This window comes from Tigriopus californicus, chromosome 2 (genome assembly GCF_007210705.1).
Source record: "Tigriopus californicus strain San Diego chromosome 2, Tcal_SD_v2.1, whole genome shotgun sequence".
Lineage (NCBI taxonomy): Eukaryota > Metazoa > Arthropoda > Copepoda > Harpacticoida > Harpacticidae > Tigriopus > Tigriopus californicus.
Window position 1 is genome coordinate 4,638,103 of NC_081441.1, and position 27,292 is coordinate 4,665,394.

Here is a 27,292-nt window from a genome sequence, read left to right on the forward strand (position 1 = left end):
ACTTGAAGTATCAGTGTCACCTATCACTTCTATCTCCAATGTCCTTCTTGCATGTGACTAATTCATGGAGGGACGGGAGCGTTTCCAGGAGTGTCGCCAGTCAGCAGAGATGGGGAAACATTTACAAGCATGCAAACTCTGACAATTTTCGTTACAAGGAGAGCGCAACCACGGTCGGATTTCGAAATCGGTTCTTCGCTGACAATTCAAAAACTGAAAGCCCGTGTCATGTAGGATTGAGTATCTAGATTTAAAATTATGTTTTTTTTGGCTGCAACAGCAAGTTCTGCGGGACTCACCCCTCTCCCGTTGATTGAGGATTTTTGACGTTGAGCGCTTGTGAGAATCTCAACGGTGTGGCCGTGTTTTACAACTCGTGCGAGAGATAACAGGATCCCGCAAGAATCTAATTCAGTTTTTATGATCAATACCAATGGCAGACAGATGATGAAAAAGAACGTACGATGGCAATTTTCCGCTCTCGTTTTGATACGAGATTGCTCTCAAAACTGAAAATGAATAATGGTCCATATTATTTTCCCGAGATCTTGAGTATGGATCATCCCAGATGTGTCCGTCCTTGTTGCTCTCTGTGCTTCGAATGCTACAAGGGAGGCAACAAATCCCACAACTGCTGCGCTCTCCTTGATTTGTGTGCTTGGATTATTCAAACGAGTTCCACGTTGTACTGCAACACACCTTGATGCGGGCGTCCTGCCTCGGAGAATATTCCACAGAGACCGGATTTTTAATCTCATTTCAACGCGTCCCTGTCTCATGAATCACATGTAGCTCAAGAGCGAAGGGGGAATAGTGTGGGAAATCGACCTCGTTCTAATACCCCTGAACCTCCCAATGTTCATGTTACCAAGGGAGGAGGCTGATCTATGTTTTTAAAAGGCTGGCCATGAAACGCCATGAGAAGAAGGTCTTTGCACGCAATCCAGCTCGATGAATTGCCCCCCCCCCTCCCCCGTCCTTACCCACCTCGCTCCTCTTCTCCATGTGTGGACTCCGTATGAAATAGTACAGTTCATTTGAGGGTCGGCGAGTGAATGAGTGAGCAATAATGCCCCAATACTCCATGAAAACAGTCTCACTAGTCACGACGTCGACAGAGTCGGACTCATGCTTGGATAAATGGAGATTTCTCTGCCGAGGTTTTTGAGTCGAGTGTGCGCAGCAAAGTCATGTAGTAAGTAGTATGTCCTCGGCGGCCATGCCTTCTCGTTCGTCCTCCAGCATTAGTCCGGCTTCTTCGACGGCCCAATTGGTGTTCTCTTCGCTTGTCGCGCGTAGTAGTCCTCTTTGGAGCTCTCGTTCCGATGGTGTCAACCCGTGTTTGTAAGTGAAGTTCGGGAGTCGGTCTTGGACAGAACTCTGAATTGGAGGCGTCGTGCACGAGTTCCTCCTGGATTGTCCTACTTCTTCGTATTCAACTTCTCGCTAAAAAAAGACTTGTCGTCGGACGGGGACAGGGACAGGCCATCCCACCTCGAACGTGGGGCAGACGTGGTCAAATCGACCAGGTGGTATCTGTTTCTCGTTCGTTGGTGGCTTCTGTCGTTGGTTCGTGGGCCAAAATGCCAGTGGCTGCCGGGTTGGATCCCCGAGTAAGTGAGTGCCTTGTCCGAAAAAGGATAACAAATCACGCCACTAATCGTTGAGCGCGTGCCGTCGTTGGACGGTTGGTTTGGTTTGGTTTGGTCGGTCAGTCAGTCAGTCAGTCGGTGGGTTGGTTAAAAAACAGTCTTTTAACACGCTTTTTCGATCCCAAAAAACGCAGGAAGTGACTGGCGGTGGTGGTGGTGGTTGTTGTTGTGTTTCTATGCCCTGTGGATTGGACAGACTTGGTTAGTTAGGACTCGTATAAGTGACTGTTAGTGTTCGGAACTACGGAGCATGTGTGGTTTGTTGATTCCTGACAGTCTGACGAGAAGGAGAGGAAAGAGTTGGAAGCACGGATCAGGGACTGACTAAGGACCGAAGAAGGAGACGAAAGACGCACCACCAACAGACCCAGAGGACTTAGTGAGTGAGTGCCGACCGATAGATGGATGGATGGACCTTCGCATTTAGCCGAAATCAAGAAAAACCTTGAAAATTGTTTGCAAAACCAAATATCTAAACTCGGCTTAGAGGGCGAATCGCCACCACATCGCTCTCGAGATAAGCGGGCACACGGGAGTGTATTCGATCCGTCCAATCCACAAACAGTCCGAGAAGACACGACAGAAGAGCGACATTATTCGCGGTGCTATCACTGCTCCCACTGCCAGATTCATCCAAATTGAAATCCTCGTCGTGCGCTGCAAGTCCGTTAAAGCTCATCGCCAACAGAGACATCAAATCATCATCGTTTTCGGAAGACAGAAAACGGAAAAACGGAAGGTCAAATCGAAATTGAAACACGATTTCCAGCTCAAGATAATCGTCTCGCCTTTCAACATCGTCATCGTCGTCCTTCTGTTCCTCCTTCTCTTCCCCCCCTCTCAAGTGAACGACCTTTGATATTCTGAGATCGGAATCGAGTTCATCGAACAAACAGCCTCCATTGGGAACAACAGGAAACAGCCTTTGAACGTCGTGGCAAAACATTATGCCGAAGAGAGAGACATACTAGAGAGAGAGTGTGAAAGTGACTGATCAGGAACGCTTGCTTACGAGTATATATGAGAGAACCTTTTATCCACTAACCAAGGAACAGACGATAAGCTGCAGGCTTAATCTTTGCTGAATTATTGTGTTTGATTAAGTGCTGACGACATGCGATAATTCATTGATACGCTGACAGTTGGAAAAAGAAGTGGTCCTCCATCACATCTTCAAAACCTCACGAAAGGGAGTGTCATTGTGCCACCTGACGTTTCCAAGCCTGATCCAGTCAAGGCTCAAATCGGTTCCAATCACCAGCAAGCTGGCCGCGAAATCCTCTTCGTCTCCTTATCCTGTAGATGGTGGAAGTGACCCTCCGCCCCTACCCGGCCCTTCTGATATTGCATCCCAGGCCTCCAAAACAGGTTCCCGGAAACAACGCCCATCTCCACCGGTGTCGTGGCCCCGACGCCGGGGTACGCGTGCCACATCCGCCTTCATCAACCACTTCGATCCCATTCAAGTGGCTGAAGATATGGCCAATATCCGACATGACGCCCTCGGGTCCCAATCCCAGGCTTCGGTGGAAACTGACGCCGGCGTGGGGTCAGCCTCGGCGTCCCTCACATCCCTCTTGGACTACAACCAAGATCATGCTCGGGTCGAGTCGTGGTTGGATGAGAATCCAGATTTCTTCCAAGACTACCTCATTCGGAAAGGTGGACGTCAAATGATCGATGCCTGGCTGGTGGCTCATGCTCTCCCTCCCGGGATCACTACCTCTATTCACAACAACTACTCGAACTCGGAGCCAAGCTCATCCACAGATACCTCACCACATGACGATGACCGAGATAGCCAAAACTCAACGAGAACGGTTTCATGTGGTTCCAAGGGGTCTTCCTCAGGAAATGGAACTCCGGTCAGAAAGATCTCTGCCCATGAATTTGAGCGTGGGGGTTTGAGTAAACCTCTCGTCATGACTATTGATGGAACCCACACGTTCCTGAGTCCGCCCAGCAGCTGCGAAGTTAGTGGCCAGATTCGCAAAAGAAGCCGACACGACGTTCAGGGATTAAATGAGACGGAATTAATCTTTGAGCTTGTAAAAGATATCTGCAACGACCTAGACGTCAGACGCCTTTGCCATAAAATTCTCCAAAATGTCGGGATCCTTACTTATGCCGATAGGTAAGAACGAAAGATTGTCAATAAGTTGCACTCATCTGGAAATTATGTACTGAGAGTTGATTTTATGCGTGTGTGTGTCATATCCGTGTGTCCTCTTCTGACAAGGTTGAACTGATTGATCATGTGCTAGGTCATTTCACTTTTGCTATGAACAGGAATTGGATTGGCATGGGATTGAATAGACATGTGCTGATTGGCTTCACACTTGAAAGACGTACACTTTGTCCTATTGCTCCCTACAAGCACATTTTATTTCACAAAGCTGTTTTTCTGGAGATAAAGGAATGCCGTGCGGCCGTTTTTCTCTTTTGCCTGAAAACTGGATGGAAGAAGTTCTCAAGATAAGGGTGCAAAATGTCACACTCGACCCATAGCATTGTAGGTAGTAGGGCAAGGCGCTCCAAAATACTCGTGATTAGTTCCGAAATTTCGTTCATCCTTAACGCCCAAATCTTACTTCGGGATAGAATGGACAGACTCGCCTCCCACTAAGAACATTCAAACGTATATAGGGTCAGGTTCACTAATAGTGCGCTCATTAATATTTGCGGTTGCACGTTGAAAGGCGGCCGGCCCTATTCCATTCAAACCCCTGCATGGTGTACGTATAGTATAGTGTACATTTGATAGTACTTAAAGGTTATGGCATATCATAAACTTCTCATAAGCGTTTGATCACCCAGATCTTTTTTTGGTGGGAGCCTATTTAACCGCCCTATCTCTTGACGTCTTGCAATTGGCATCTTAATTTTGCAGGTGCTCGCTGTTCTTGGTTCAGGGGGATGCAGACCAAGACTCTCGCTATTTGGTGTCCAATTTGTTCGATGTATCCTCGAATTCCACCGTGGAAGAGATGAATAAGAAGACTGAGATAAGAGTACCATGGGGCCAGGGTGTCGTGGGGTATGTGGCCCAATCTGGGATCCCACTGAACATCTCCGATGTCTACAAAGATGAGCGTTTCAACCAAGATGTGGATAAAATGACCGGTTACAGAACCAAGTCCATGTTGTGCAACCCAATAAAGGACACCAATGGGGATGTAATTGGAGTGGCTCAGGTCATTAACAAAGCCTTTGATGGCACTTTCAACCAAAATGACGAGGCCCTCTTCGACAAATATCTGCAATTCTGTGGCATTGGCCTCAGGAATGCTCAATTGTATGAGCGAAGTCAACTCGAGGTGAAGCGAAATCAGGTGTTGCTCGATTTGGCGGGTGTGATCTTTCAAGAGCAAAGCACCATCGACATGCTCATATTTCGAATCCTGACCCACATGATCTCGCTGATTCGTTGTGAGCGTGCCATGTTAATGTTGGTCCATGACAATTCCCATAGGTCGTTTTCTCGGGTGTTTGATCTCGAAGCCAGTGATATGGATAACGAAGACATTAAATGGCCTTTTGAGGGGCGTTTCCCCATCAATGCCGGTATCACGGGTTTTGTGGCTGCCACGGGTAGTACGGTGAATATTGCGGATGCTTATCACGACGAACGCTTCGATCAAGCTGTGGATGCCAATTTGAAATTCAAGCACAAGACCATCCTGTGCATGCCGATTTGCCACATAGGAACAACTCGGAAAGTCTTGGGGGTGTTCCAATTAGTCAACAAGTTTGACGAGCTACCGTTCACTAAAAACGACGAGAACTTTGTGGAGGCCTTCGCCATCTTCTGTGGAATGGGCATCAATAATGTGCGCATGTACGAAAAGGCTGTGGTTGCCATGGCCAAGCAACAAGTGACTTTGGAAGTGTTGAGCTATCACGCCTCCGCCCCTTTGGAAGATGGCATCCGTTTGGCCAGACAAAAGATTCCCTCCACGGCGGCACTGAAATTGAACTCCTTCAGTTTCGACGACTTTAGTTTGGAGGACGATGAAACACTCCAGGTAAGCCAAATCCCAGTTGATACTCGAGCTGTAGTATTGTACTTCATTTTTTGGCTAATAGCCATTTCATGTTGGTTTTATCAACTTTTGGATGCCTACGTGTGCTTTGAAACGTGCATGGCTGAACGCGCGTGGACCCAGTTTTGATTGATTACTCTTGAGAGCTCTTTGAGGTTACCACCATTGCACTTCGGATATGGTAATGATAGCCATTTGTGGTCAAGAGTGCCTGGAGAAGAAGCTCAATTTGAAGAAAGAAGTGAAGGAGAATATTTTCGTTCACAAAAAAATTGAGCTACATTTAAAATGAGGTTTGGGCCTTGGAACAAACTAAGACCTCAAGTGTTCAATCTAATAAGGCGTCAATTGGACACTTAGTGAATGAAGGAGAGTGACGTCAATCCCTTTGATTTTTACCTATCATCAGGTGATTCATGGCGGTGCAAGCAGATTTGACAGAGCCTTCAAATTAAGGCTCTCAATTTCTATTCCCCAGACCCTTCCTCACTCTATGGGCGTCGTGAGAAGCTATTTTTAAACCTCCTCTGCCCGCTTCAGCCAACCGGTTGTACTAAAAGTCACCTTTCTGTTTCCTTCACTACCACGATTATTTGACAAACGTGGCTTTCTCACAAGCTTCAATCACGTTAGCCTCTAGAACAACGGCAGGGTTGGTTAGAAACTCATACATGGTCAGACCATGCATAGTTTAAACTGGAGCTTCCAGAATAAGGAGGATTCTATGGGGATTTCATAAAAAGGGTCTTTGAGATGATAGGATTCGTGACGATGACTTTATGGACAACCCACGGCTCAGACAAGACTGGTTTATGACCTCAGTTAGCGTGTGCGGTAGAGCAGTTTGTTTATCGAAGCACATTGGATGTCGTTTCATTTAGGGAAGTAGTAAGCAAACTGGCAAACTAGCAAAGAAGTCAAGGACTTCTCAATCAGCCTAGAAGTGACTTTTCAACGTCGAAGCATTCTTTCCTAGAAAAAAGGACTCCATCTACTGTAAATACATACTTCCTTCGTTTGCTAGCCTGTACATGTATCCTTCGGTCACTTTCCAACGAATGTGTCCCTTGGTACAAGAGTCCTTAGTCCTTGACTGATATGAGCAGATCGATATCTAATATTGTACTACGATACCTTACTTAAGCGACTAGAACGTACCAAGTTGATGAGTGATAGAAATTCCGTCAACTTGAGTCAATGACTTGAGAGCACCTTGTTTTCCTCCTCGTCACGCTTGGATAAAAGGAATTTTGCTTATACCCAACATTTCTTGTACAAGTCTCAACCGAGACTGAATAGCTTATTTACTTGCTTAAACTTACCCGCAATTGAATTCGATCAAGACACAAACAAAGTGCGCATTCCAAACGGACGAGAAAATGCATTCAATTTCTTTAAGGTAAAGAGAAATTTTGTGCACTTGTGCATCACGCCCAAGGAGATTGGTTCAGGAATAGATCTGCAAACCTCCTTGCCAAGTTCGACGGACCAAAGAAATAATAATGGGTCTCTTGACAAATGTCTGCAGAATAGTGTGCTTCCTTTGGTTTTATTTATGGCCATCTCTCTTCCTTCGTATCAAGTACTGTTGAGTGTAAATTGAATGTTTAAAAAACCCTCGGATCGGCGATCAATCAAATATTTGCCGCGCCCACGCGTGTTTGAGCAGGGTGGAGAGCTCAATAGAGGATTTTTATCTGTTCAAATTGACTTAAGCGATTGCCACTAATAGCGTTAAAGGTGACCTCGGAGAGTGAGAGCTCCTGACGCATACTTGCACATGCATGCATACTAGAATATTTGCTGAATTAGAAACCAGATCCTAGTAGGAGACTCCGCACAGCTTTCATTCTGGAGGATAGTTTCCAGCTTCGTTGTAAAATCAACAAACCCCCCCAAGAGAAAATGAGATTTTGAGTGATTATTCCAGGTTATCAATCACAGGTGCGGTGCTGCAAAATGTCTCTCATCCACCCAAAAGGTGCTCCGATTTCGGATACATTCATCATTGTAGAGTAAACATCTCGACATCTCGTTAGAAGAAAAAGAAAAAAAAGAGTATCTGGATACTTTGTTCAGGACCTAAAATTTCGAGAGGAAAATGAGGGGGGGGGGCACTACTTTTATTCTGGAGACGCCTGTACTTTCCAAGATACTTTGAAAGCACGAGTTGAAAAGTGTTGGAAAGTGTAGGAAACGAGATCGAACATTAAAAGCTTTGATGCGTTAGGAACTTGTGCAATCTTTAACGACAACAGCTCTTGCGCCGAGGTTGATGCGAATTTTCAAGTATAGCTTGCAGATTTACGATAAAGCGACGTTACTTGCCAAGCGTTTTCTTTCCTTCAATTTAGTTCAGTTTTGATCAAATATTTGATTGACAAGCGTTTGAATGTAGCTAGGAAATACATGATGTGGCAATTATTTTTCACTTTTTCAGATAAGCTTGTTAGGCCCAGAGGGCTGATCCATCGTAATCTCCGAACACATTTCAGAGTGTTTTAGCCCGCATCAAATTGACCTAGCTGTAGTTGAACATTTAAAGTTTAAAAGTTGAGTTTTACTATAAAAGGTCGAGCACGAGAATCAAACCAGGGGCCCTCTCATAGATGCTAGGGAACCACACGAGCCATGAGACCACGCCTCATCTCTTTTTTGAGAATTAAATTAGCGACTAAAAAGTAACTTAACAATCACTTAATTCTTCTTCTGCACATAATTTGTCACGGGAATGAAGTTATCACTTATTACAACAAAAATGCGATTGGCCATTTTCAATGCTATAATAATATAACGTGTAAGGGCCATCTCTTGACAATAAAGCGAAAACACATAAAATGTACCCGTCATAAGAAGAATGTGAATAGTCAATGTTTGTCAACCAAAGTGGCATCTTGAAGCATTCACAAGCATAAGGGTTTTCAATTTTCTTGCGCGGGAGATCTGCCGATTTATATTGCTCGGTGGTTTCAAGATTAGCCAATCTTCATATCATGACTCTCTCTTTGGACCAGGATATCTTGAAATCTTGCAAAAGCGCTCATTCCTGAGCATGTGGATTATTAATCTTAGAAGTATAACGTTCCATCAAATATAAAGAGGACTTATTTACTTTGCATGTGCCTAGAAATAGCAATTGCATCAGAATATTGGAAGCCCTTTTCACTTGACTCGTCAAACACTTGATCCCGACAACCTTCGTTTTATTGCCCACGTTATGAATAATAATGAGAGGAAAAAAGTAACTCCGCGCTACCGGGAGTTTTTGCTTCCAAATAACATGCAAGACCTTGAGACCTTGAGTAAAGACAAAGGCCACACAACACTCACTCCCTGGCACGCTATTCACTCAATCCCATATGTTCACACTACGTAGCTCTTCGTTTACAACCGGCAACTGGCAAACGTAATTCGTTCCTGAAGGAAAATCTCAAGGCTCGAGAGGTCCTTCCGCATCTTTTTGCTATGATATGTCTTGGAAGTGCACCGTGAACTTATGGCTGGTCGTAATTCAATCCTATGAAGACCACTTTTTGTAGAGAGGCAAAGATTGTTTTCATGGATGAGTGTTTTGTCCTTTTTATAATGATGCTTCTGGCCTTCGGCATTTTACTCTCAATAAACAAAAACTATGACGGACGGTATTTTAGAGCGCTTTAGAGAAGAAATTCAACAAAAAGCGAACTGACGACAACATTCCTTCGACGCTGAGCGTTTCTAATGACGAAAAACTTCCATTTTCGACACTCTTTCTAAACAAACACATCAGGATGTATAAAACAGATATTCATAAGAATTTTCTCCTCGCAAGTGAGAGAAGGCCAAATAGGAATGAGCTCACATTCTCGTTACGGATTTAAAATGGGCACGAACACTTGAATCTCCAATACAGTGCACTCAAAACCGAGGATGTGAGAAAGTTTCACGACTTTGTTTTTGTGACTCTTGGAATGGAAATGTTTCTTCATCCGGCTCTTGAATTGGCAATGAGAGGAGCAATCCTCTCAATCTCTTCCAAAAAAACATCCAGCCAACCACCATGATTGAATCAAATCGGGTTTGGACAAGATTTTATTGTTGGCATTCTTCCAGCCTTATGGCATTCAGGTTCACCTGAGCTCAATGCTAAGAGAAAGATTTTTTCGAGTTGATTAGTCTCGAGCTATTTTACAATTGAAATCTCAAACAATCTTCCTTCCCCAATTTTGAACTCCTGGGTCTGAATGATAATTGTATGAAGAAATTTACCAATCCGAGTTAGAACCAAATCGTTTGGGACCAATGTATTGGGTGTTACGCTTTGACAAGTATGCACTGTTCTTCACGAAAAAAATATCTTTATGTCTTAAACAACAAATGCTTTATACACTCACCTTCGACGATTACTTCTTACTAGCATCAAAATGCCCTGACTGGCGACACATGGATTCGATCACGATGCCGGTCACGAAAAGTAGGCCAAGAAATGTCCCACGATAATCTTTCTGGACATCCACATGCTCGAATAGACTTAGAGAAAAATTATGAATGTAGATGTCCTTCTCCATGCCATTGTTTTTCCCCAAGCAATATCTGGATTTTAATCAGTTGATCTTGACAGGGTTGTGACTCTGTGCAACAAGGCACCTGCTCCGATCTTTGTTTTATGCCTTTGCTACAGACGGAAGATTGAATTTGTCTCCATTAGTCATTCACCAGAGTCTAAACATCGAATACTTTTTGACATCATCAAGCTCCTCCGATCTTTGAGGCTCAATTAAGGGCGACATTTCTGACCTCATGTTCTGCTTTTGTGCAAATAAATCCGTAGAATTACGAGACCTGTTAAATATTGTTCCAGGGCCATAACTTGGTTTCATTTCGCTTCGAAAGGCATCATTATCCTCGAATGCAAACAAATCTTTCTCATAACCCCTGTTTATCCCCTCATTTGTTAGAAGGGATTAGCCAAATAGGCCCTCAGGTAAATAACACTAAATTGCCTTGATCTTTGGAAGCCTGTGTCTCTATCCACGACATGAATCGACGAGAAAGCGCAACTTTCTAACCACGTGATGGACATGAAACATGAAACCAACTCACTAGAACGATTTATGCAATATTTGCTTTTTTCCCTTTTAGGCTGCTCTTCGAATGTTCATTGACCTGGATTTCCCCGGTCGGTTCCATATTGATTATACGGTGCTCTGTCGGTGGCTCGTCTCGGTCAAAAAGAACTATCGCGATGTGACCTACCACAATTGGCGACATGCTTTCAATGTGGCCCAGTCAATGTTTGCTGTGATCACCAGCACCCAGTGGTGGAAAAAACTTGGAGAGGTATGTATCCTAATGGAACCCAAGCATAGTCTGGTAATTTACTTGGGCGGGTCTGGGGATAATGTTGGATAAAGGGCAAACAGACTGTTGAGGAGGCGAGAGTGAGAGAGAGACAGAGCGCCTGGGCAGAAAAACGACGTGAGCCTGCGTTTTTGTCGAGATAATTGACCTGATGTAAATACGAATGCTATTGACAGGTCTATTCATTGGGCAGGCGTGTTTTTGGCATTATCCCATTACTTGGCTTGGGTGACCCAGATTTATCTTTCATACTGTTTTAGGTCGAATGTCTTTCACTCATGATTGCTTGCCTCTGCCATGATTTGGATCATCGAGGGACGAACAACTCTTTTCAAATCAAATCCAGTTCTAATCTGGCACAACTCTACTCCACCTCAACTATGGAACATCATCATTTTGATCAGTGCCTTATGATACTCAACTCCAAAGGCAATCAAATTCTGTCCAATCTTTCTCAGGTGAGGATACATCCACTTTATTTTTCTTCATAACTTGGAAGAGACCTTGACGTATACACACATATTGAAGGAGCTTCGAATGAGTAAGCACGTCTGAGCTGAATTCAAATTAAGAATTTGAGACTTCAAAATAACGTGAAACCCAAGGCGTTCTGATTTGACACTCTGTTGCTAAGCTGGCGCTTCACTTTGGCGAGATCAGCTAAAAGATGGGTTCGAATTGAATCTCTTTGTTCGTCTGAACTCACTCGCTTTACTTGACATGGATCAAGTTTCCGGCAAGCTCTTTATCTCAATTTGCTTTCCAAATTGCTTGGCCCATTTTGTGCCAATCATTCAAAGTGAGGTGTCAACCGACCCTCATTGTTCACTACTCAACAAAAGAAAAAAACTGATCCACTCATTCGAGTTGTTCATCTCCCTCCCCACGCATATACATACACTCCAACCCACAAACATACATGTATCTATGAACCTTCATAGAACTTACCTTGCATTGCTAACTGTATTTCGTTTCAGGACGAATTTAAGCGGGTTATTTCTGTGCTTGAGGATTCCATCCTAGCCACTGACCTGGCCGTCTATTTCCGACGAAGGAACGAGACTTTTGGCCTTGTGGATTCCAAAGAACTGGATTGGTCCAGCGACAATCACCGATCTCTTCTCCGCGGCCTTATGATGACGGCAGCGGATTTGGCGGCCATTACGAAACCCTGGCCCATTCAAAAGAAAGTAGCTCGGCTCGTGTCAGCTGAATTCTTTTATCAGGGCGATTTGGAGAAGAAACAACTCAATGTGCAGCCCATCGACATGATGAATCGAGAGAAGCTCGATCGATTACCCGCCATGCAAGTGGACTTTATTGACACGATTTGTTTGCCCGTCTACAACTCGTTTGCCAAGATTTCCCCAACGCTGTCGCCATTGAGGGAGGGTTGCTTTCAGAACAGGGTCGAATGGGCCAAACTGGCGGAAAAGGAGGAAAAGGGCCCGAAGAAGGATCCATAACAAAACCAGATGGAGAAGAGAGAACGAGTCCGAGCGCTCGAGCAAGTCAATAATTTGTTGCAAAGCCATATTTGTCAGATGAGTGAGATGAAACTATGGGTCGTTCCATTTTTTGAGTAATAATGGAAATCCTTATCAATGCAGAATCTGAGAGCAAACTTTCGTTCGCATGGGCTCCCCAGTACCCGAACAAGAATCATGGACTGACAATCAATTTTAACGGAACTCGTTGCCTTCCTCTCATGAGTCTTGCTTGATATGCTTAGTAATCCGGTTAAAAAGACGTGCTTGGAGGTGTCAATGTGAGCCAACTCCCCCAATCTTGATGCTATCTTAACTGTTGTTTTGATTGATTACTATATGCTTATTTTGAATTACCACTACTTTCATCCTGTTTGGATCAAGTCAGGAATTACTCGATGTTTATTGTCGTGAATGTGATGAGTACATCTTTGTCATAATACGAACTTGTTGCTGTATTTATTATTAGCAGTCAAAATACACGCTCGGTCGGAGTAGCTAAAAGTCCCGTGAGGTCATTTTATTGCTATTCGCCATCGAAATATGCACTTGATCTTTGATATTCAGCCTATATTTTTCCCGTCCATCCGGTTTCTTTGGGTTCTTCCACTTAAAAAGAAACTTCTATTTGATGGACAGTATTTGCACATATGAGTAAGTACGACTATATTATCATTTAGTCGTACCTCAGATGAGCATGAGATCATACAGAAGGGTGTGAAAAGACTGCTCTATTCCTATATATGCGGCAAATGAATAAAGAGGCTCAAAACGAGAACTTTATTCCAAAGAAAAGTGGAAAAATATAGCAGTCTCACACATCAGCCAAGTCATCTTTTAGTTTTTGTTTCCATCTTGATTTGATCAAACAAGTGTCCCCAAATCCAGTTTTCTACATTCGCCCGAATTTAACATCAAGTCTTGATCAGCGGCAGCAAATAATAGTATTCCAGTGCTCGTTCTGGGCAGAACTGAACTTCTTGTGGAATGAGTGGAAAATATTTTGTGGTAATCAGCCTTTATTTGGTGGGACCATCTCGGGCCAACATCGATCCAAGTCTTCTGGCAGAGATTTTTGGACCGGCGCCACTTTCCGCACCCACTAAAGGCATCAATCCTATTTCGGACTCTGGTCAGCGATTAGATGTAAGAATGAATGGAGGCAATTTGATCATTACAATATACAATAACCTGCAGCTTTGAGCAGATCGACAAAGAATGTCAGAGAATGGAGCCTTGTGTCTTATGTCTTGGATTCGGCATCAATTTCGATCACCAAGGGCACATGTGGGATTGTCAAGACAAATGTGGGGAAAGGGTGGTTACCATCGGTAAGTGGGATCAGCTCTAATTGACGTGCACGTACCTATGATAATCGTCCTTAAATGTGTTTGCAGAGAATTATAACCACGAGAGCAATTGCTACATTTCTTTTGGTGGGGAGGCTTGCATCACGGAATTTCTCTTGCCCAACGAATACGGAACGATTCTTGCCAAACCGAGGGTGACTTGAATAGATTAACAGGGGCTGCTTTGGGAAATTTTTCTCGGAAGTTTTAAGATTTTCTAGACTTGAGAAAAAATTGACCCTAGACAAGGTGGCGGCAGAGAAAAGCAACCGAAAGCTTTTCACTTTTTTCACTCATGGCTTTGATTGATAAGAGAAAGGAGAAAACAGTTTAAAGTCTAAATTGAAGCTTGTGGTGCAGCTGGTTCCGATCATATTAAACACATTCATCGTAGAATATCAATTCTTTTCAACCATTTCTATTCCGGAAGCTACTACTTCAGATGGGTTCAACCGAGCGCTTGGCAGGAAAAGTTTTATATTACAGATGAGAAGAAGAAGGGTACTGCTGAACAATTTACTCAACATGTCAATCCAGATGACGCCTAGTATGAACGGGGTCAGAGCAGGAGCAAGGCAAGGCACACATATGAGCAGCCCACATTTTTAATTATGGACCAACCTTAAAAGAGTATTTTTGCTTGCACAAGTGCAATTTCGTCCCGAGCACACCCTTTATCATTAAAACCAATCCAGTCTTTAAATTCGGTTTAATTGTCAGCCTGTTAAGGAAACTTTGGTACAAAATTAAATTGCTAGTGGCGCGTAAATTGACAAAGGGATAAAAGGATGAAACTAGTTCTTGGTTAATCTATTCAAGAAACTTGCTTAAAGAAAAACGCTTGTCTGGTAAGTCAGTCACTGAGTTCTTCCAAATGATTTAAGCCTCAAACCCTTGATTTGAATTGCTAGAACCATGGAAGTGTAATGGAAAATGGGAACGTCTTTGAAGGCGAGTTGAGCGGAACTTGTCAGAATGACGAGCCTAAAGTGACGGAGACAGGCTATACGTTCATCACCGCTCAGACCGAGACCAAGAAGAAGGCCAATGGATTTGGGACCTTAACCTTCAAAGAAAATGACCCTTTTGACCGACATCTCTACCAAGGAGTGTTCAGATGTGGCCAAAGACACGGGCAAGGTGGGAAACCACAGTTTTGGCTTCCATTTCTAGGATATTGAAGTAGGCCTGAATGGAACGCTATGGAGTATTGCTTCTTTAAGAAAATAGATCTCCTTTCAAAGATTAAGCAAGTGTGACTTTCACAAAATTGTTATTATCTTGTTTTTCTTCCGCATTATTATGTTTTGCTCACAAACTTACCTTTCTTATGCAGGCTTTTTAAAGTGGAATGACGGATCAACTTACGTCGGTCAATTTGTAAATGGCACCAAAAGCGGCGAAGGAAAAATGATCTACTCCAATGGGGATAGTTATGAGGGCTCTTGGGCCAAGGACGTCAAGGAAGGACGTGGTGTCTATGCTTGGAAGGGTTCGGGATTTAAATACATTGGGTATTTTGTGGAAGGTCAGAGGGAAGGCCGAGCCGAGGTGAAGTGTTTTTAATAACATTTCTTGGTATATGCAGTCTGATTTCATTTATCGGTCTTAGGTCTATGGAGCATCTGGTCAAGAAACGCCGATTTTTGAAGGCATTTACGCCAAAAATGTTAAAGCTGAAGGCATGGCGAGGTTAAAAAATGGTGACACTTACACAGGCCCATTCAAAGATAATCAATTCCATGGACAAGGCATCTACAAAGAAGCTTGTGGCAACGTATACGTCGGCGAGTTTCTGAATGGACTTAAACACGGACTAGGAAAGTGAGTATTTGTCTTGGGGTACCTCGTCAAAAGCAGTTCTCTGATTTCCTTGTTTTCTTCAAGATTTACTTGGGCCAATGGTGTCGTTTACGAAGGATTGTTTTCTAATGATTTTCCTCATGGCAAAGGGACCATTACGTGGAAAGATGGGACATGTATCCTAGGATCATTTGACAAGGGCATCCTGAAATTGCAACTCGGGGATTGTTACACAGAGCAAGGCTATTAAAACTAACCAAGAACTCGACGCACTGATTTGCTGTTTCCCGGTTATTAATATATAAAGGCATCTATAAAATATATTTTTGCACACACGTCATGATTTGTCTCTGAAGGAATGAAGGCCTGTTGTTAGATTTGATATCTCATAGCTCCACAGAGATGTTGTTTCCCACTAATCCCCCGAGGATGATTTGCTCATGATACGCGAGACTCTCCTCGGAGGAGGATATTATGCTGTCGTGTTCCTCGCCAAAAGGAACCAGCCCCGGTCCCTTGGGATTCTCTTGAGTGGCGGAAACATAGGCGTCCAATGTTCGCTCCGTGCATTCGGCGATGAATCTCACAAAGGGTCGAATATCTCCTTCGTTAGCAGTGACCAAGGCTTGATAATATTTCAATCGGTCTTGTTTACGAATGATAATGGGTGGGTAACCAGATTGCATAAGAATGAGGTTCATCAACAGCCGCGATGTCCGTCCATTGCCGTCCACGAAAGGATGAATGTAGACGAGTTTGTAGTGAGCCAGGGCTGCGTAGCGAACCGCATGCATATCGAGATTCTCCGACGAGTTCAACCAGTCGATGAACTTTTCCATGAGCAAGTCGATGTGAGACGGATGAGGGGGCACGTAATCGCCAACAAAGACTTGAGTCCGTCGTATTATTCCGGCTTCGATCGGGTCGACATGGCCAATAACCCGTTTGTGAATTTCAAGAATATCCTGCAGGGTAATCTCGCCCACCTTGTCAACCAAAGTTTGATTGATATACCGCAATGCAGAATCCAAGCCCAAAACTTCGTTATGTTCCATAATACTTTTTCCCGCGACGGCGAGCTTGGTCTCCAAAATGGATCGCGTCTGGGCTAAGGTCATGGTATTGCCTTCAATTCCCACCGAGTGATGGATGTGGTGGATGTAGGCTTCCGATTTAGCCCGCTTCATGGCCGCACTGTGCTCACTGATTCTCTGAAAAGTCCGTTTCTTATCATTGATCCGACTCAAGGTGGCACGATCGATTTCCTCCACCATGACCGAGGTACGTCGGCGATTCGCCAATGCCCGTTCATGCTCATGGCTTTCGGGTTGGGCAAAGGTTATGGCTCGGACAAACAGATGGTCGGCTGCTACCACATCTTCGCCCAGACTCTCGAGGAACTCTCCGAATCGGATCAAGACTTCCGGATGCTTGGGACACAAGACCATGGCATGTTTGAACAATTTATGGGCGCGGCTGGTATGAGACTTTTCCTGACTCTTCACAGCCACTTGGAGCGTTTTCAAGGCTTCAGCCTCACAAGCTGAAGTCTCCAACACCTCCCGAGGTCGTTGAGGCTCGAGCTCGGTTTCAGGTCGTTTGAAGAACACATGTTTCTCTTCGATCACAGATAAATGAGCGATATCAGGTAAGGGATGAAATCGACCTTGATCGCGTAAGGTCCGAATATAATCCGAAAGCAACACTGAGAAGATCGCCACGCACGCTCCGGAAAAGAACACGAGCAGGAATAGGGATTTATTCATATTGGCCGAATGACGTTTAGCCGAATGTTCCTGTTGGTTAAGGAGAATCATCACCTCGTTAAAAAAGTAAGGATACTTAAGAAAGTGTGTATGTACATCCTTAAAGTGGAACACATGTCCAGACACACATTAACCTGACACGTTTCACTTTCTCGAAGGATCTTAACAATAGCATGTCAGCACTCTGGCGTCAACATGTCCATTGAATTCCATCCAAATGCTATTTTAGGCCCAAATCATCATTCTGGCATTCAGGCTTCTTTTCATGTGCGTGGCTGTTCGGACGATGATGTGTTGGTAAAGATAACGGTCTTGACCCATGCACACGTTACAGCTTGCAAATGTCAAAGCATATTTGGTAAGAGTTGGTCCAAACACATATCTGTGTGTTCAGAACACCTAGAGAAGCAATCGTCACAAGTTTGAGTTCTGGTAACATTCAACACGTAAATTCACAATTTTTTGCACTTAAGCAAGCCATGAGAGACAACACCAACGTTGATTGATGACGAAATCCCTTTGACATTTACTCTTAATCAGTTGCCCGATCGAGGTTGCGTTTTGCGATATATTCGCTCATGATCAGATTAGTTCAAGGCACTAAAATATATGAACATACAACATTGTTTGCCCAATTCTAATCTGCAGCTCCTTAATCAACATTCTTAATATCCCTAATACCTCAGATTATTTATGACTGTTACTGTATGACTGATTTAGCGATATGCCCACCGAGGATCTCCTATGCGTCAGAAATGCGTCATCCCTCCTCCATTCTTCGGGCCTTTCAAACCAGCCTAATTAGATCAGCCTCGAATGAAGACGGCCAAGAGTGATTGGCTGAAATATGTTGAATACTCCCTTCATACGTTTTTCTCATTCCAGCCCGTTTAGCCGGTCTTTGCATCTCTTTCCACCTCAGGCGTCAATGGGGTAAGGTGAGCCATGGTGAGCGCACCCGGGAATGCCTGACATGAGCAATGCGCGCGCGCGCACGCCCAAGCTCCTCCACGTCTTCTTCTCAACGGCCATTTATTTCCCATGGAGTTTTTTTCGCCAGAGGGAGGTTATGACTAGTTGCTAGCGCGCCGACCGCTCAAAGAGGCATTCACTCCCTCCACTCGATCGAGGCCAGGTTTGTAGAGAGTGTCAGCGAAAAAAAATCTACCAGGGTGACCCAAAACGTAGGACAAAGCTGAAATGGTCATTGCTCTATTTCATGAAAAGACCCGGTAGAGCCATCTTATCGAACAATTCATAGTGCCTTCAAGATTATTTCATGCTCATTTCAAGGCCTTGAGACACAGGTCTTCACTGACCGTGGTCATGGATGAACATTTTCTATTCTAATCTAATGCGATTCCCACTGTCAGCTGGCAGAAGTTGCGATTGTCTGCTGATGTTCGGTTGGTCGGTGGGGATTTTCGTGCTAAAGAAAGTGAGCAGGATCGAGGAAGGACTTGGGGCACAGCTACTCGACAGACTACAACCGTGCAACGCGATCGGGGGGCCAGAAAAGAACAAGCGGTCCTGAGAAGACGACGGACTGACTGATTGTCGGGATAGCCAGGAGCTGCTAGTGGGTACTCGGCCACTCGCCCCAGAAGGGAGAAGAAACCAACCATCCAAGCGAACCATAGACCATAGGATCTTGAGTGAGACACGATCCATCCCCATTCCTCACCCTCGTCCTCGTCATCATTATCATTATTGCCAGGATTGTCTTGAGCATCTTCGCCCCAGTGTCCTTCCTGGAGGTTGATTGAAGGCGTTGCCGCATGGCCTTCCTGTCCTTTGGACCGATTGACGCATGGTTTTAGGATCTGCTTGACGTGATCACGGAATCCGAGGCCTTCCTGGGACCAGAATGGGGCCCACATTTGTGATCCAACCCAATGGGCCCGGCGCCCAATCGTGTTGATAGTGAGCCGATTTGTAAGGTATCGTTCGTTTGAAGACTTCAGTTTGGGGCTGTAGAAGGTGGCGAGGGGCTCCCAAAGTGCGGCAAGATGGGCAAGATCCTGTCGAAAGTGTTCGGGAACAAGGAGATGCGCATCCTCATGTTGGGATTGGATGCGGCGGGCAAGACCACCATATTGTATAAGCTAAAACTGGGACAGAGTGTGAACACCATTCCCACCGTGGGATTCAACGTGGAAACCGTGACCTACAAAAATGTCAAATTCAATGTCTGGGTAAGTGCATCCTTGTCGTGTCTCTTTTTCTTTCTTTCGCTCTCTCACTCACTCTGCTTGTGTTATGTTTACTAAAGTTGGATGTGTCGGAATCAAATCCAAATCGTTGGCCACTACAGCTAAGTAAATGTGAAAGAATGTGTTGATGTGCGTTTGTTTCATTTGATCGCACAGAGACGTTTGATTGTTGGCCATTTAAAGTTTTTTCTTTATCAATTAAGTATAACTCTTAGAGGCTGACGTTTGAATTATGTTTATGTAGCCTCAAATTATATGACGTTACGAATAACGTTTTTTAGAGCCATGACCAATATCTAACAGTAGCCACCTCCTCTGAAATGAAGGATGTCCATCTGCACGAACTAGTCGACTCTTTTTGTGAGTCATTTGAATATATGATTGAAGCTCTCCGCACTTCCTTCCAACGTCATTCCCATGTTTGTCGTGGGAAGGCTGCTAACTTCAGAAATGAATGAGGCAAAAAGGATGATGATGATGATGACACCGCCAAGTCTAAAATGCCGAGAGCCGGTTGGAAAAATGGCGATTCGGCAGCTTGGACATCATTAGTCTGATTGCTACTCCTCAATTAGTTTCTCCCATCATCTCGATACCTTTGTCATACTTCTATCTCACAGGTGTTAAAATGAACACCATTCAAATCCAATCTTCCCAGACCGCGAACCATCCCTCTTACCATGATAAATGAATGAATGGTCTTTTTTCTGACTCATGCCTGCTTTGTGACCGAATATTTGGTTCTAAAACCCTCCTGATGATGTCGAATTGGTCATGCCTGCTCTGGTTGGTTGGTCGGTTGGTTGCTTAGGTGGGTGGGAGTGTGTGTATGTGTGTTTTGCCTGAAATGAACAGGAAATTGGAATTGAACGACCAACCCAAAAGGAAATTTCGATTCACTTCAATCCCACCTCACGTTTCGAGAAAACATTGCATATATTGGCATTTGACCAAGAACAGCAAAGGAACTTTCGTTTCCAATACACAAACGTCAATCGAGCGAAATCGTGATCTCGTGGCTTATTGGTGAATTTGAAGTTTACAATACGGGTAATTTTTGCAGTTTTCAAACCAATCAAAACATCGAAATAACCACCTGCCTTTACTTGGCTCTACCTATTATACTACCTCAGCTCTAATAAGAGATTTCTCTCATGAAAAACGCGTTTTGATCGTGGTTAATTGCAAAGTTACCGATCCAGTACTCGTTGAAGTTCAAAGGATCTCTTTCCGGTGATGGAGCCACACAAATATTTTGTTTGGCGCCTTTGGTTTTTGGATATGTCACATGTCTCGTCGAGTTAAGCTTGTATTACCCTTAAACATACCACATACACGCACATACACGCACTCACACACACAAATATTGTTCAATGTGAATGTGAATCATGAAGTGGAGGAGGAGGGAATGAAACTCGGCCTGTGAGCACCAGATAAGCCGATCTGCATGGACTCAAGTCGTGCATACTCAAATTTAAGGCCTTGATAAGCTCTTTGGGAAGAATGAAATCTATCTCGACTTCACTTCTCGTTTCTCGGCTCCATTTCGGGTTCATGACACTCACGCATTTTTTTTTTTTGGAATCACAACTCTTATATCTTTTTCTTCCGATGATAATAGTGAGAACTTGCTCTAGATATTGTGTTTACAAGTTAGTGGGAGCCTGAAATTTAGCATTTACTTTTCAGGACGTCGGTGGACAGGACAAAATCCGTCCCTTGTGGAGGCATTACTACACTGGGACGCAGGGATTAATTTTCGTGGTGGATTGCGCGGATCGAGATCGCATTGACGAGGCCCGGCAAGAACTCCATCGGATCATCAATGACAGAGAGATGAGGGACGCAATAATCCTGGTTTTTGCCAATAAACAAGACTTGCCAGAAGGTAAGGCTAATTTCGATGCTGAAATGCTGATGAATGCTAAATTTGAAGCCTCTCATCGAAACATCCATAGAATTTGTCATCCCTCTCTGTCATATCGCTATCTTGTAGATTGTGCATTCCGATTGCGGTTTTTTTTACCTAGAGGCCAATTGTTTATTGAGAAGAGCGTATATAGTGAAGAGTGAGAGATACCAAGTATTAACCGAGGCCCATTCCCAATTTGGATTTCAAGTACTCGTATCACTCGGTGCCATTCCGAATTCAACTTGTATTGATGAAAGGACATTTCAAGTTCGAGAGAAAAGCTCACAAGACGCGTGTCCCTAAATTGGGTGTGTTTGGATGCAACGCATTGAAAATGGGCAGGAATAGGGAAGGATCACGATCGATCGCTTTCGAAGTCACGTCAGGAATGAGTTTCGGAGAAGCTGCTCAAAAAGAACCCGCCAATGCAAAAGCACTGGTTTGCATTTTTCCATTTCAGTGGAAACCTTCAAAATTACTCCCGAGTACTGTCTCTAATGGTGTGATTTTTAACTTGGACTGAAATGCCATGTTCGTAAAATTGGATGTTGGTATACAACCCTAGATGTGTAAATCACAAATTGCAACTTTGCACTGATAAGTTTGAATTCAATGTTCTTCAAGTCAGCAAAACAATGGAAGAGAGCAATTATTTTTTTAATTTGTAAAAGTCATCGAAAAGGCAATCATGTTGTCTTCGTAGGCGGAATAGAGCCTAGAACCGTTGTGTTCTAACGTTTACGTAATCACTCGGCAAATCACTTTAAAATATTTGAACAATCTCTCTTCAATTGTTGATAATGAGCCAATGCTAGAGAAATATGACTATTTAATAGACAAAAGGAAGAAAACAGGTTACCCCACCCTTTATGAACCATGTTAGCTGAGTGGTCTAATGTACCCGATAGAGGCACGACATGGTTCCTCAGAGGGCGTGGGATCGAATCCCGCCTTCGGATAAAACCTTTCTATCGAGAACGTTCATGGTGTTTTTTTGGTTCGTTTCCTGTTGTGATAGCATTATTTCCAATGAGTACATGCATGTTTGTTTATCTTGGTGTTAGGATTATACAAAATATCATCATGAGAGTTTGTTTGCAGGAGTTAGTTTCATAAGAACCTTCGAAAAACTTTGTGTTTCGCCAGTCTATGCCATTGAAGTGCACATACTGAATTAGAATGGAAATGCTTAGAATGATTTTGTTCCCCTCGCTGACCTCCATTTTTGCCTTACAGCCATGAAGCCGAACGAAATTCAAGAGAAATTGGGTCTAACCCGCATCCGCGACCGCAATTGGTTTGTCCAGCCCGCTTGTGCGACCACGGGCGATGGCCTTTATGAAGGACTGACGTGGCTAACGTCCAACCACAAGTCGTGATTGCTTTAAAAAATGGAAACAAAGACAATAATAATACGAAGACGCATCGATAGTCTATCACGCTTTTGAGCCTGTCTGAATCAGGTGGTGGTGGTCGTCGTCGTAGTGCATTTGTGTCCAAGAAAAAATGAAAATGGAAACCACCACGATAGTGACAAATGACCGAGAGAGAACACTCCTTTTTCCATCGCCGCGAATGTGTTTTTAGATTTTACAATTGCGAAGTCTTCAACCAAACCAGAACAAACCATCCTCGAAAATTATTACCACTTCAGCAACTACCATTATTATTATGATGTCTAACACAAAGAGACTACACCAGCCACCATTGTTTCTCTCATTATTATTACTGCTATTATTATAATTATTATTATCATATATATTTACCTATCTTTTGCGGAAAACTCAACTGAAGTAGTTGTCTGTGTTATTGGTGGTCCATGTCTTTAAAACCATTCTCAAGAAAAAAAGCGGAAGTGGAGGAAAAACCATTAAGAAAAACCTATGGAAAATACAAACTACGAAATGCAGATGCGCGAAATAAACGGAAAGAAACATAAGCAAAACCTTATAGTTCGATACCCTTTTACTTGTATAGACGAAAAAAAAGTTGCGGTTTTACACTTTGAAGTACCCCTATTGTCCATGTAGAAGGGAGTTGAAATAAGTTGATTAGCGGGTGGCCTAAAGTGCGTGAGGTATGTTTTGATTATTGCCGGGGCAAAAACTGGCACGAGGCCTTGGATTTATGTAACTTGAGCACAGACTGCTTTGGTTAAAGGCGATTGGGACTCATTTTTGACATATCTTCAAATCAACTTAAGATAAACAAATTTGAAGCATTTGACATGTAGTTTTTTGTGATGGCAGGTTTCTGAGGTTCAAATTTATATAGTAGTATTCGGTTGAATGCTTTTTCACTACATTTATAAAAAAAAAATACTTTAGGCCCAATTTGGCAAATGCAGATTTACTTCTTGTTCAGTATTGACTAAAAGGTCGATTTCCGCCTATTTGTGAAGAGGGAGCCATGAAGTAGCGTTGGTGTTTGGTTTCCTTTGTGTTGATGGGTGTCTTTAGACTTTAGCTATAATTTTAGGAATAATGCAAATTCGTAATTTGAAACGAAAGCCATCATCAAAAAATGAAATAGAAAATTGACAACAATGCATTTACAAATGCATCAGAAGGTTCAAAAAGCACGGGAAATGACAAATGTTTCTCGCCTAACTAGCCTATTTTTGCAAGCAAAACAAGCAAAATTATGAAACAACAAAAAATGATGGTAAAAACAAATGCAAAAGACTTCTTGAATAGGAGTGGATGTACTTTCATTATAAGCATGCTATTCTTCGAACTAAATCATTAGAACAGTACTATTTTTCAACCAAACTGTGCTGTGGATCAAAAGCAAAAACTACGTAAGGTGGGTTACGTTAATCAAGCTTATATTTCCTTTGAACAACAACAGCTTGAATTATTAATGCCAATTATTGTGTTAACAAACATAGTAAAGATAGTAACGTGTTAGTGGTTAAGTACAACAACAACTGTTTGCAGTTAGCATGCATGTCTTGTACTTGATATTTTGGCCAAGTTCTGAAACAATTTCATTTTGAAAACTGAAAAGATGTGATATTGAAAGGTTGCGCAAAAAAATAAGATAATCAAGTCGTTCAGGAAAAAAACTTTAAACCATAAGATGCATAAGTACTTACATTCGCAAAGGAGAAAAAAATGCTCAGCAATTTTTTTAATCTTTTTGCTCAAGGAAAGGTGAAAAAATTATGAAAAGTCAACTTTTTGAGTCAAACTGGTGAGAAACCAATGAACGAAATGATACAAGTACACAATGCAAAAAGATCTAAAATAGAGTAAAAAATGCATTTATTACATGTATGGAACAACCCTAATGATTAATCACTAATGCCAAAGCCTGAGATAAAAGGAAAGAAAGTCTTTAAAAGCCGCTGATACCGTGAATTTACATAATCCTTGATGCAGCGATGCGTTGGCTTTAGCGATCAGAATAACTAACAGATTCACTGACAAAGTTGATTTGAGCTAGGCACTGTGGTCTTCAAACTTAGATAGACACTATATAATCAAGATTACTTTCATGAGCTGCACATTGACTTCTGACTCGAGGCATAAACCACATTCCAATTGCAAAGGAGAAAATTTTCAACAACATCATAAAACGTTAATTTCATCTTAAGAAATCAACAACATTATTTGGTCAATTCATAAAGCCTTGATTGTTCTGTAACGGGCAATACGGAAAAATATCTTTCCAAAGAAATGAAAGGGCTCAACAGTCGGTTCCCAGAATTGCGGATCATAAAATGTTGAGCAAAGAGGAAGAACCTCACTTTTTAGCATCATAGAAAACTTTTTTTGCAATTTCCTGTCATTTTGCCAGTTTTGGACCGAAAATAACGGTGCCCTAAAATAGCCAAATGTTTGCTGTTTGGTACCTCAATTTGAATGTTAAGTAATGTAAGTAAAACGAGATCAGCTTTGAATCTTTGCAAGGTTCCAAGTTGTCAAAAATCCAAGATAGCAACGTTTCAAGATAAGTGGTATATACACAAACAAACTCGTGTAAATTTCTTGACCAAAACTAAACCAAAACCTGATTAGCTTACAGTGTCATTAACCATTGCCAGGGCTTAAACCGTTACTGAAAAAAACTGCTTCGTTACCGCTACTTCTCTAAAACGGCGATACTTCGCCGCTACAGTTACTTTTTAGAAAAAGTAACGCGTTTCTGCTAACGTTACCGTTAATTTTGAAGGCAACAATATGGCTGAAAACTAAAAAAAACACTTGTAACATTTTTTTACTTTTTATTGTTAAATGTCTAGTAAATATGACGTGAAGCAATTGTCGAATAAACATGGATACGAGGGTTCAAGGGTACATAGAGTCAAGGATTTCAGGACTCGCGGTTTTAATCTTGCTTCTCTTTTAGTCAACATTTTTTCATGTTTCTGTTCATTGTTTAAAAAAGTTAACATAGGATAAGAATTCCACAACTGCAGACTGCAGGCCGTGCTACAACATGCATACATATCAACTTGGAAGAAGGGTTGGTAAGGTTGAGGACAGTGGTACAGTTTTTTCGGGGGAAAATGATCTTGCTTCAGTCTTATTTAATTTTAGCAGGGTTAAAAAAAAGAAAAAGTAACGGTAACGGGGGGGGATATGAGCGTTTCCACTACCGGTCCCGTTATTTCTGCAGAAACAAACAAAAAGTAGACACCATTTTTGAGACCCTTGCCAAGGACATCTAGACTTAAGAAGAACGACGAAGTGCTTGGTTGGTTAAATAGTAAGATGCAAAGCATAAAAGATACAAGGCCTAAAGAGGACAATGCGAGCATGCCAGGCAGACCCGTTTTTGAGGGATAGGTTATGGTTTCTCATTGTAGAGGTGTCGCCTTCAATCAGCTGGAGGTTCCCTATTCCCTGTCTACCGATTCAGCTTCAATAAAAACCACAGCAGACTCGTTTTTACCGTTCTTTGTTTTAGGTCCAATGTGCACGTGTCCTGGGAATTGATCACAAACCAGTTTATTGTACTGTTCAACCGACTGAGCGTTGAGTTGTCTGTCTTCTGCTTAAGTCATCAATGTCCTTGACAAATAAAAAATGCTTTGTATTCAGTGGGCGAACGTGTTTCTACTTCAAACGCAATTTGATGAAATCCGTTTAATTGACATTAGGATCAAGTTTTTTAGGAAATGGTCCACGCTCTCCTATTGAAAAATAACCCGTCTCTGTAACCTCATACGAGGTCCTTTATTAATGGAATATAATCGATTGACTAAGCAAACATTTTGAATGGTTTTCGAAGTATCTAATAAATAGCTTTAGCAAATCTAGTCAAAATTGTGGTTGGCATTTGGGTGCGCTTGTTAAAGACTGGCCTGCATCTGGGCTTAAACATGTTTTTAGACCTCAAACATGTCAAAGTCCCAATCAGGCCATGACGCTGAAAAAAACCGTTTGTTAGCTTTTTGAAAAGTAAGCTGAACGAGCAATCCCATTCCATTTTCTAAGATGTTAGGGAGGAGCTAATTCCATACTTTGGCCAAAGAAACGATAGTTCTCTTTCGATCTCTTTTAAATTAACATTTTATTTCGGAATAGATTTAACCCTAACTTAAACACAATATTACATAGCATAATTTCATTTTAAGCAATTAATGTACGAGCATACCCATGGAAATTCATTTACGATTCTTTGTTAAACAAGGCATGAGCCAAAATCCTTGATCTTTCCCAAAATCTTTTCCATCCTCTAAGGTATCGGGCAGGTGTCTATTAGTAGTTTCAGGCAACA

The 27,292-nt window shown here is 42.7% G+C and overlaps 5 protein-coding genes across 5 annotated transcripts in view; 3 read left to right on the plus strand and 2 right to left on the minus strand.

The window, feature by feature from the left end:
* Positions 1–1,271: 1,271 nt before the first annotated feature.
* Positions 1,272–13,030, plus strand: LOC131877104 (dual 3',5'-cyclic-AMP and -GMP phosphodiesterase 11-like). The gene is made up of 5 exons (XM_059222679.1): positions 1,272–3,786; positions 4,543–5,677; positions 10,817–11,014; positions 11,296–11,493; positions 12,013–13,030. The coding sequence occupies exons 1-5, from the start codon at positions 3,131–3,133 to the stop codon at positions 12,499–12,501; spliced, it is 2,676 nt and encodes an 891-aa protein (XP_059078662.1). The 5' UTR covers positions 1,272–3,130; the 3' UTR covers positions 12,502–13,030.
* Positions 13,031–13,241: 211 nt separating this feature from the next.
* Positions 13,242–16,009, plus strand: LOC131877106 (uncharacterized). The gene is made up of 8 exons (XM_059222681.1): positions 13,242–13,668; positions 13,730–13,853; positions 13,920–14,026; positions 14,705–14,719; positions 14,783–15,011; positions 15,208–15,422; positions 15,484–15,695; positions 15,759–16,009. Exons 1-8 carry the CDS (start codon positions 13,510–13,512, stop codon positions 15,922–15,924), a joined length of 1,227 nt encoding a protein of 408 aa, XP_059078664.1. The 5' UTR covers positions 13,242–13,509; the 3' UTR covers positions 15,925–16,009.
* On the minus strand, positions 15,527–17,972 carry LOC131877105 (protein adenylyltransferase Fic-like). The gene has a single exon (XM_059222680.1). The coding sequence runs from the start codon at positions 17,489–17,491 to the stop codon at positions 16,061–16,063; it is 1,431 nt and encodes a 476-aa protein (XP_059078663.1). The 5' UTR covers positions 17,492–17,972; the 3' UTR covers positions 15,527–16,060.
* Positions 17,973–18,759: 787 nt separating this feature from the next.
* LOC131877107 (ADP-ribosylation factor 6) lies at positions 18,760–23,510 on the plus strand. The gene is made up of 3 exons (XM_059222682.1): positions 18,760–19,635; positions 21,343–21,541; positions 22,802–23,510. Exons 1-3 carry the CDS (start codon positions 19,450–19,452, stop codon positions 22,942–22,944), a joined length of 528 nt encoding a protein of 175 aa, XP_059078665.1. The 5' UTR covers positions 18,760–19,449; the 3' UTR covers positions 22,945–23,510.
* A 3,556-nt stretch (positions 23,511–27,066) lies between these two features.
* The window catches only part of LOC131893512 (organic cation transporter 1-like), a 10,599-nt gene continuing 10,373 nt past the window's right edge, over positions 27,067–27,292 (minus strand). Inside the window, exon 10 of the mRNA XM_059243562.1 lies at positions 27,067–27,255. Coding sequence (XP_059099545.1) covers positions 27,180–27,255 — 76 coding nt within the window. The 3' untranslated portion in view covers positions 27,067–27,179. The remainder of the gene's footprint in view (positions 27,256–27,292) is intronic.

Bases quoted from the DNA above. Each gene is read 5' to 3' on its own strand.
- LOC131877106 (XM_059222681.1), top strand. From the start codon at position 13,510: ATGAGTGGAAAATATTTTGTGGTAATCAGCCTTTATTTGGTGGGACCA. The intron at 15,012-15,207 runs GTGGGAAACCAC...TTTCTTATGCAG, and splicing joins TGGCCAAAGACACGGGCAAG to GCTTTTTAAAGTGGAATGAC. The intron at 15,696-15,758 runs GTGAGTATTTGT...GTTTTCTTCAAG, and splicing joins CTTAAACACGGACTAGGAAA to ATTTACTTGGGCCAATGGTG.
- LOC131877105 (XM_059222680.1), bottom strand. From the start codon at position 17,491: ATGATTCTCCTTAACCAACAGGAACATTCGGCTAAACGTCATTCGGCC.
- LOC131877107 (XM_059222682.1), top strand. From the start codon at position 19,450: ATGGGCAAGATCCTGTCGAAAGTGTTCGGGAACAAGGAGATGCGCATC. The intron at 19,636-21,342 runs GTAAGTGCATCC...TTTACTTTTCAG, and splicing joins ATGTCAAATTCAATGTCTGG to GACGTCGGTGGACAGGACAA. The intron at 21,542-22,801 runs GTAAGGCTAATT...TTTGCCTTACAG, and splicing joins TAAACAAGACTTGCCAGAAG to CCATGAAGCCGAACGAAATT.
- LOC131877104 (XM_059222679.1), top strand. From the start codon at position 3,131: ATGGCCAATATCCGACATGACGCCCTCGGGTCCCAATCCCAGGCTTCG. The intron at 3,787-4,542 runs GTAAGAACGAAA...TTAATTTTGCAG, and splicing joins ATCCTTACTTATGCCGATAG to GTGCTCGCTGTTCTTGGTTC. The intron at 11,015-11,295 runs GTATGTATCCTA...ATACTGTTTTAG, and splicing joins GGTGGAAAAAACTTGGAGAG to GTCGAATGTCTTTCACTCAT.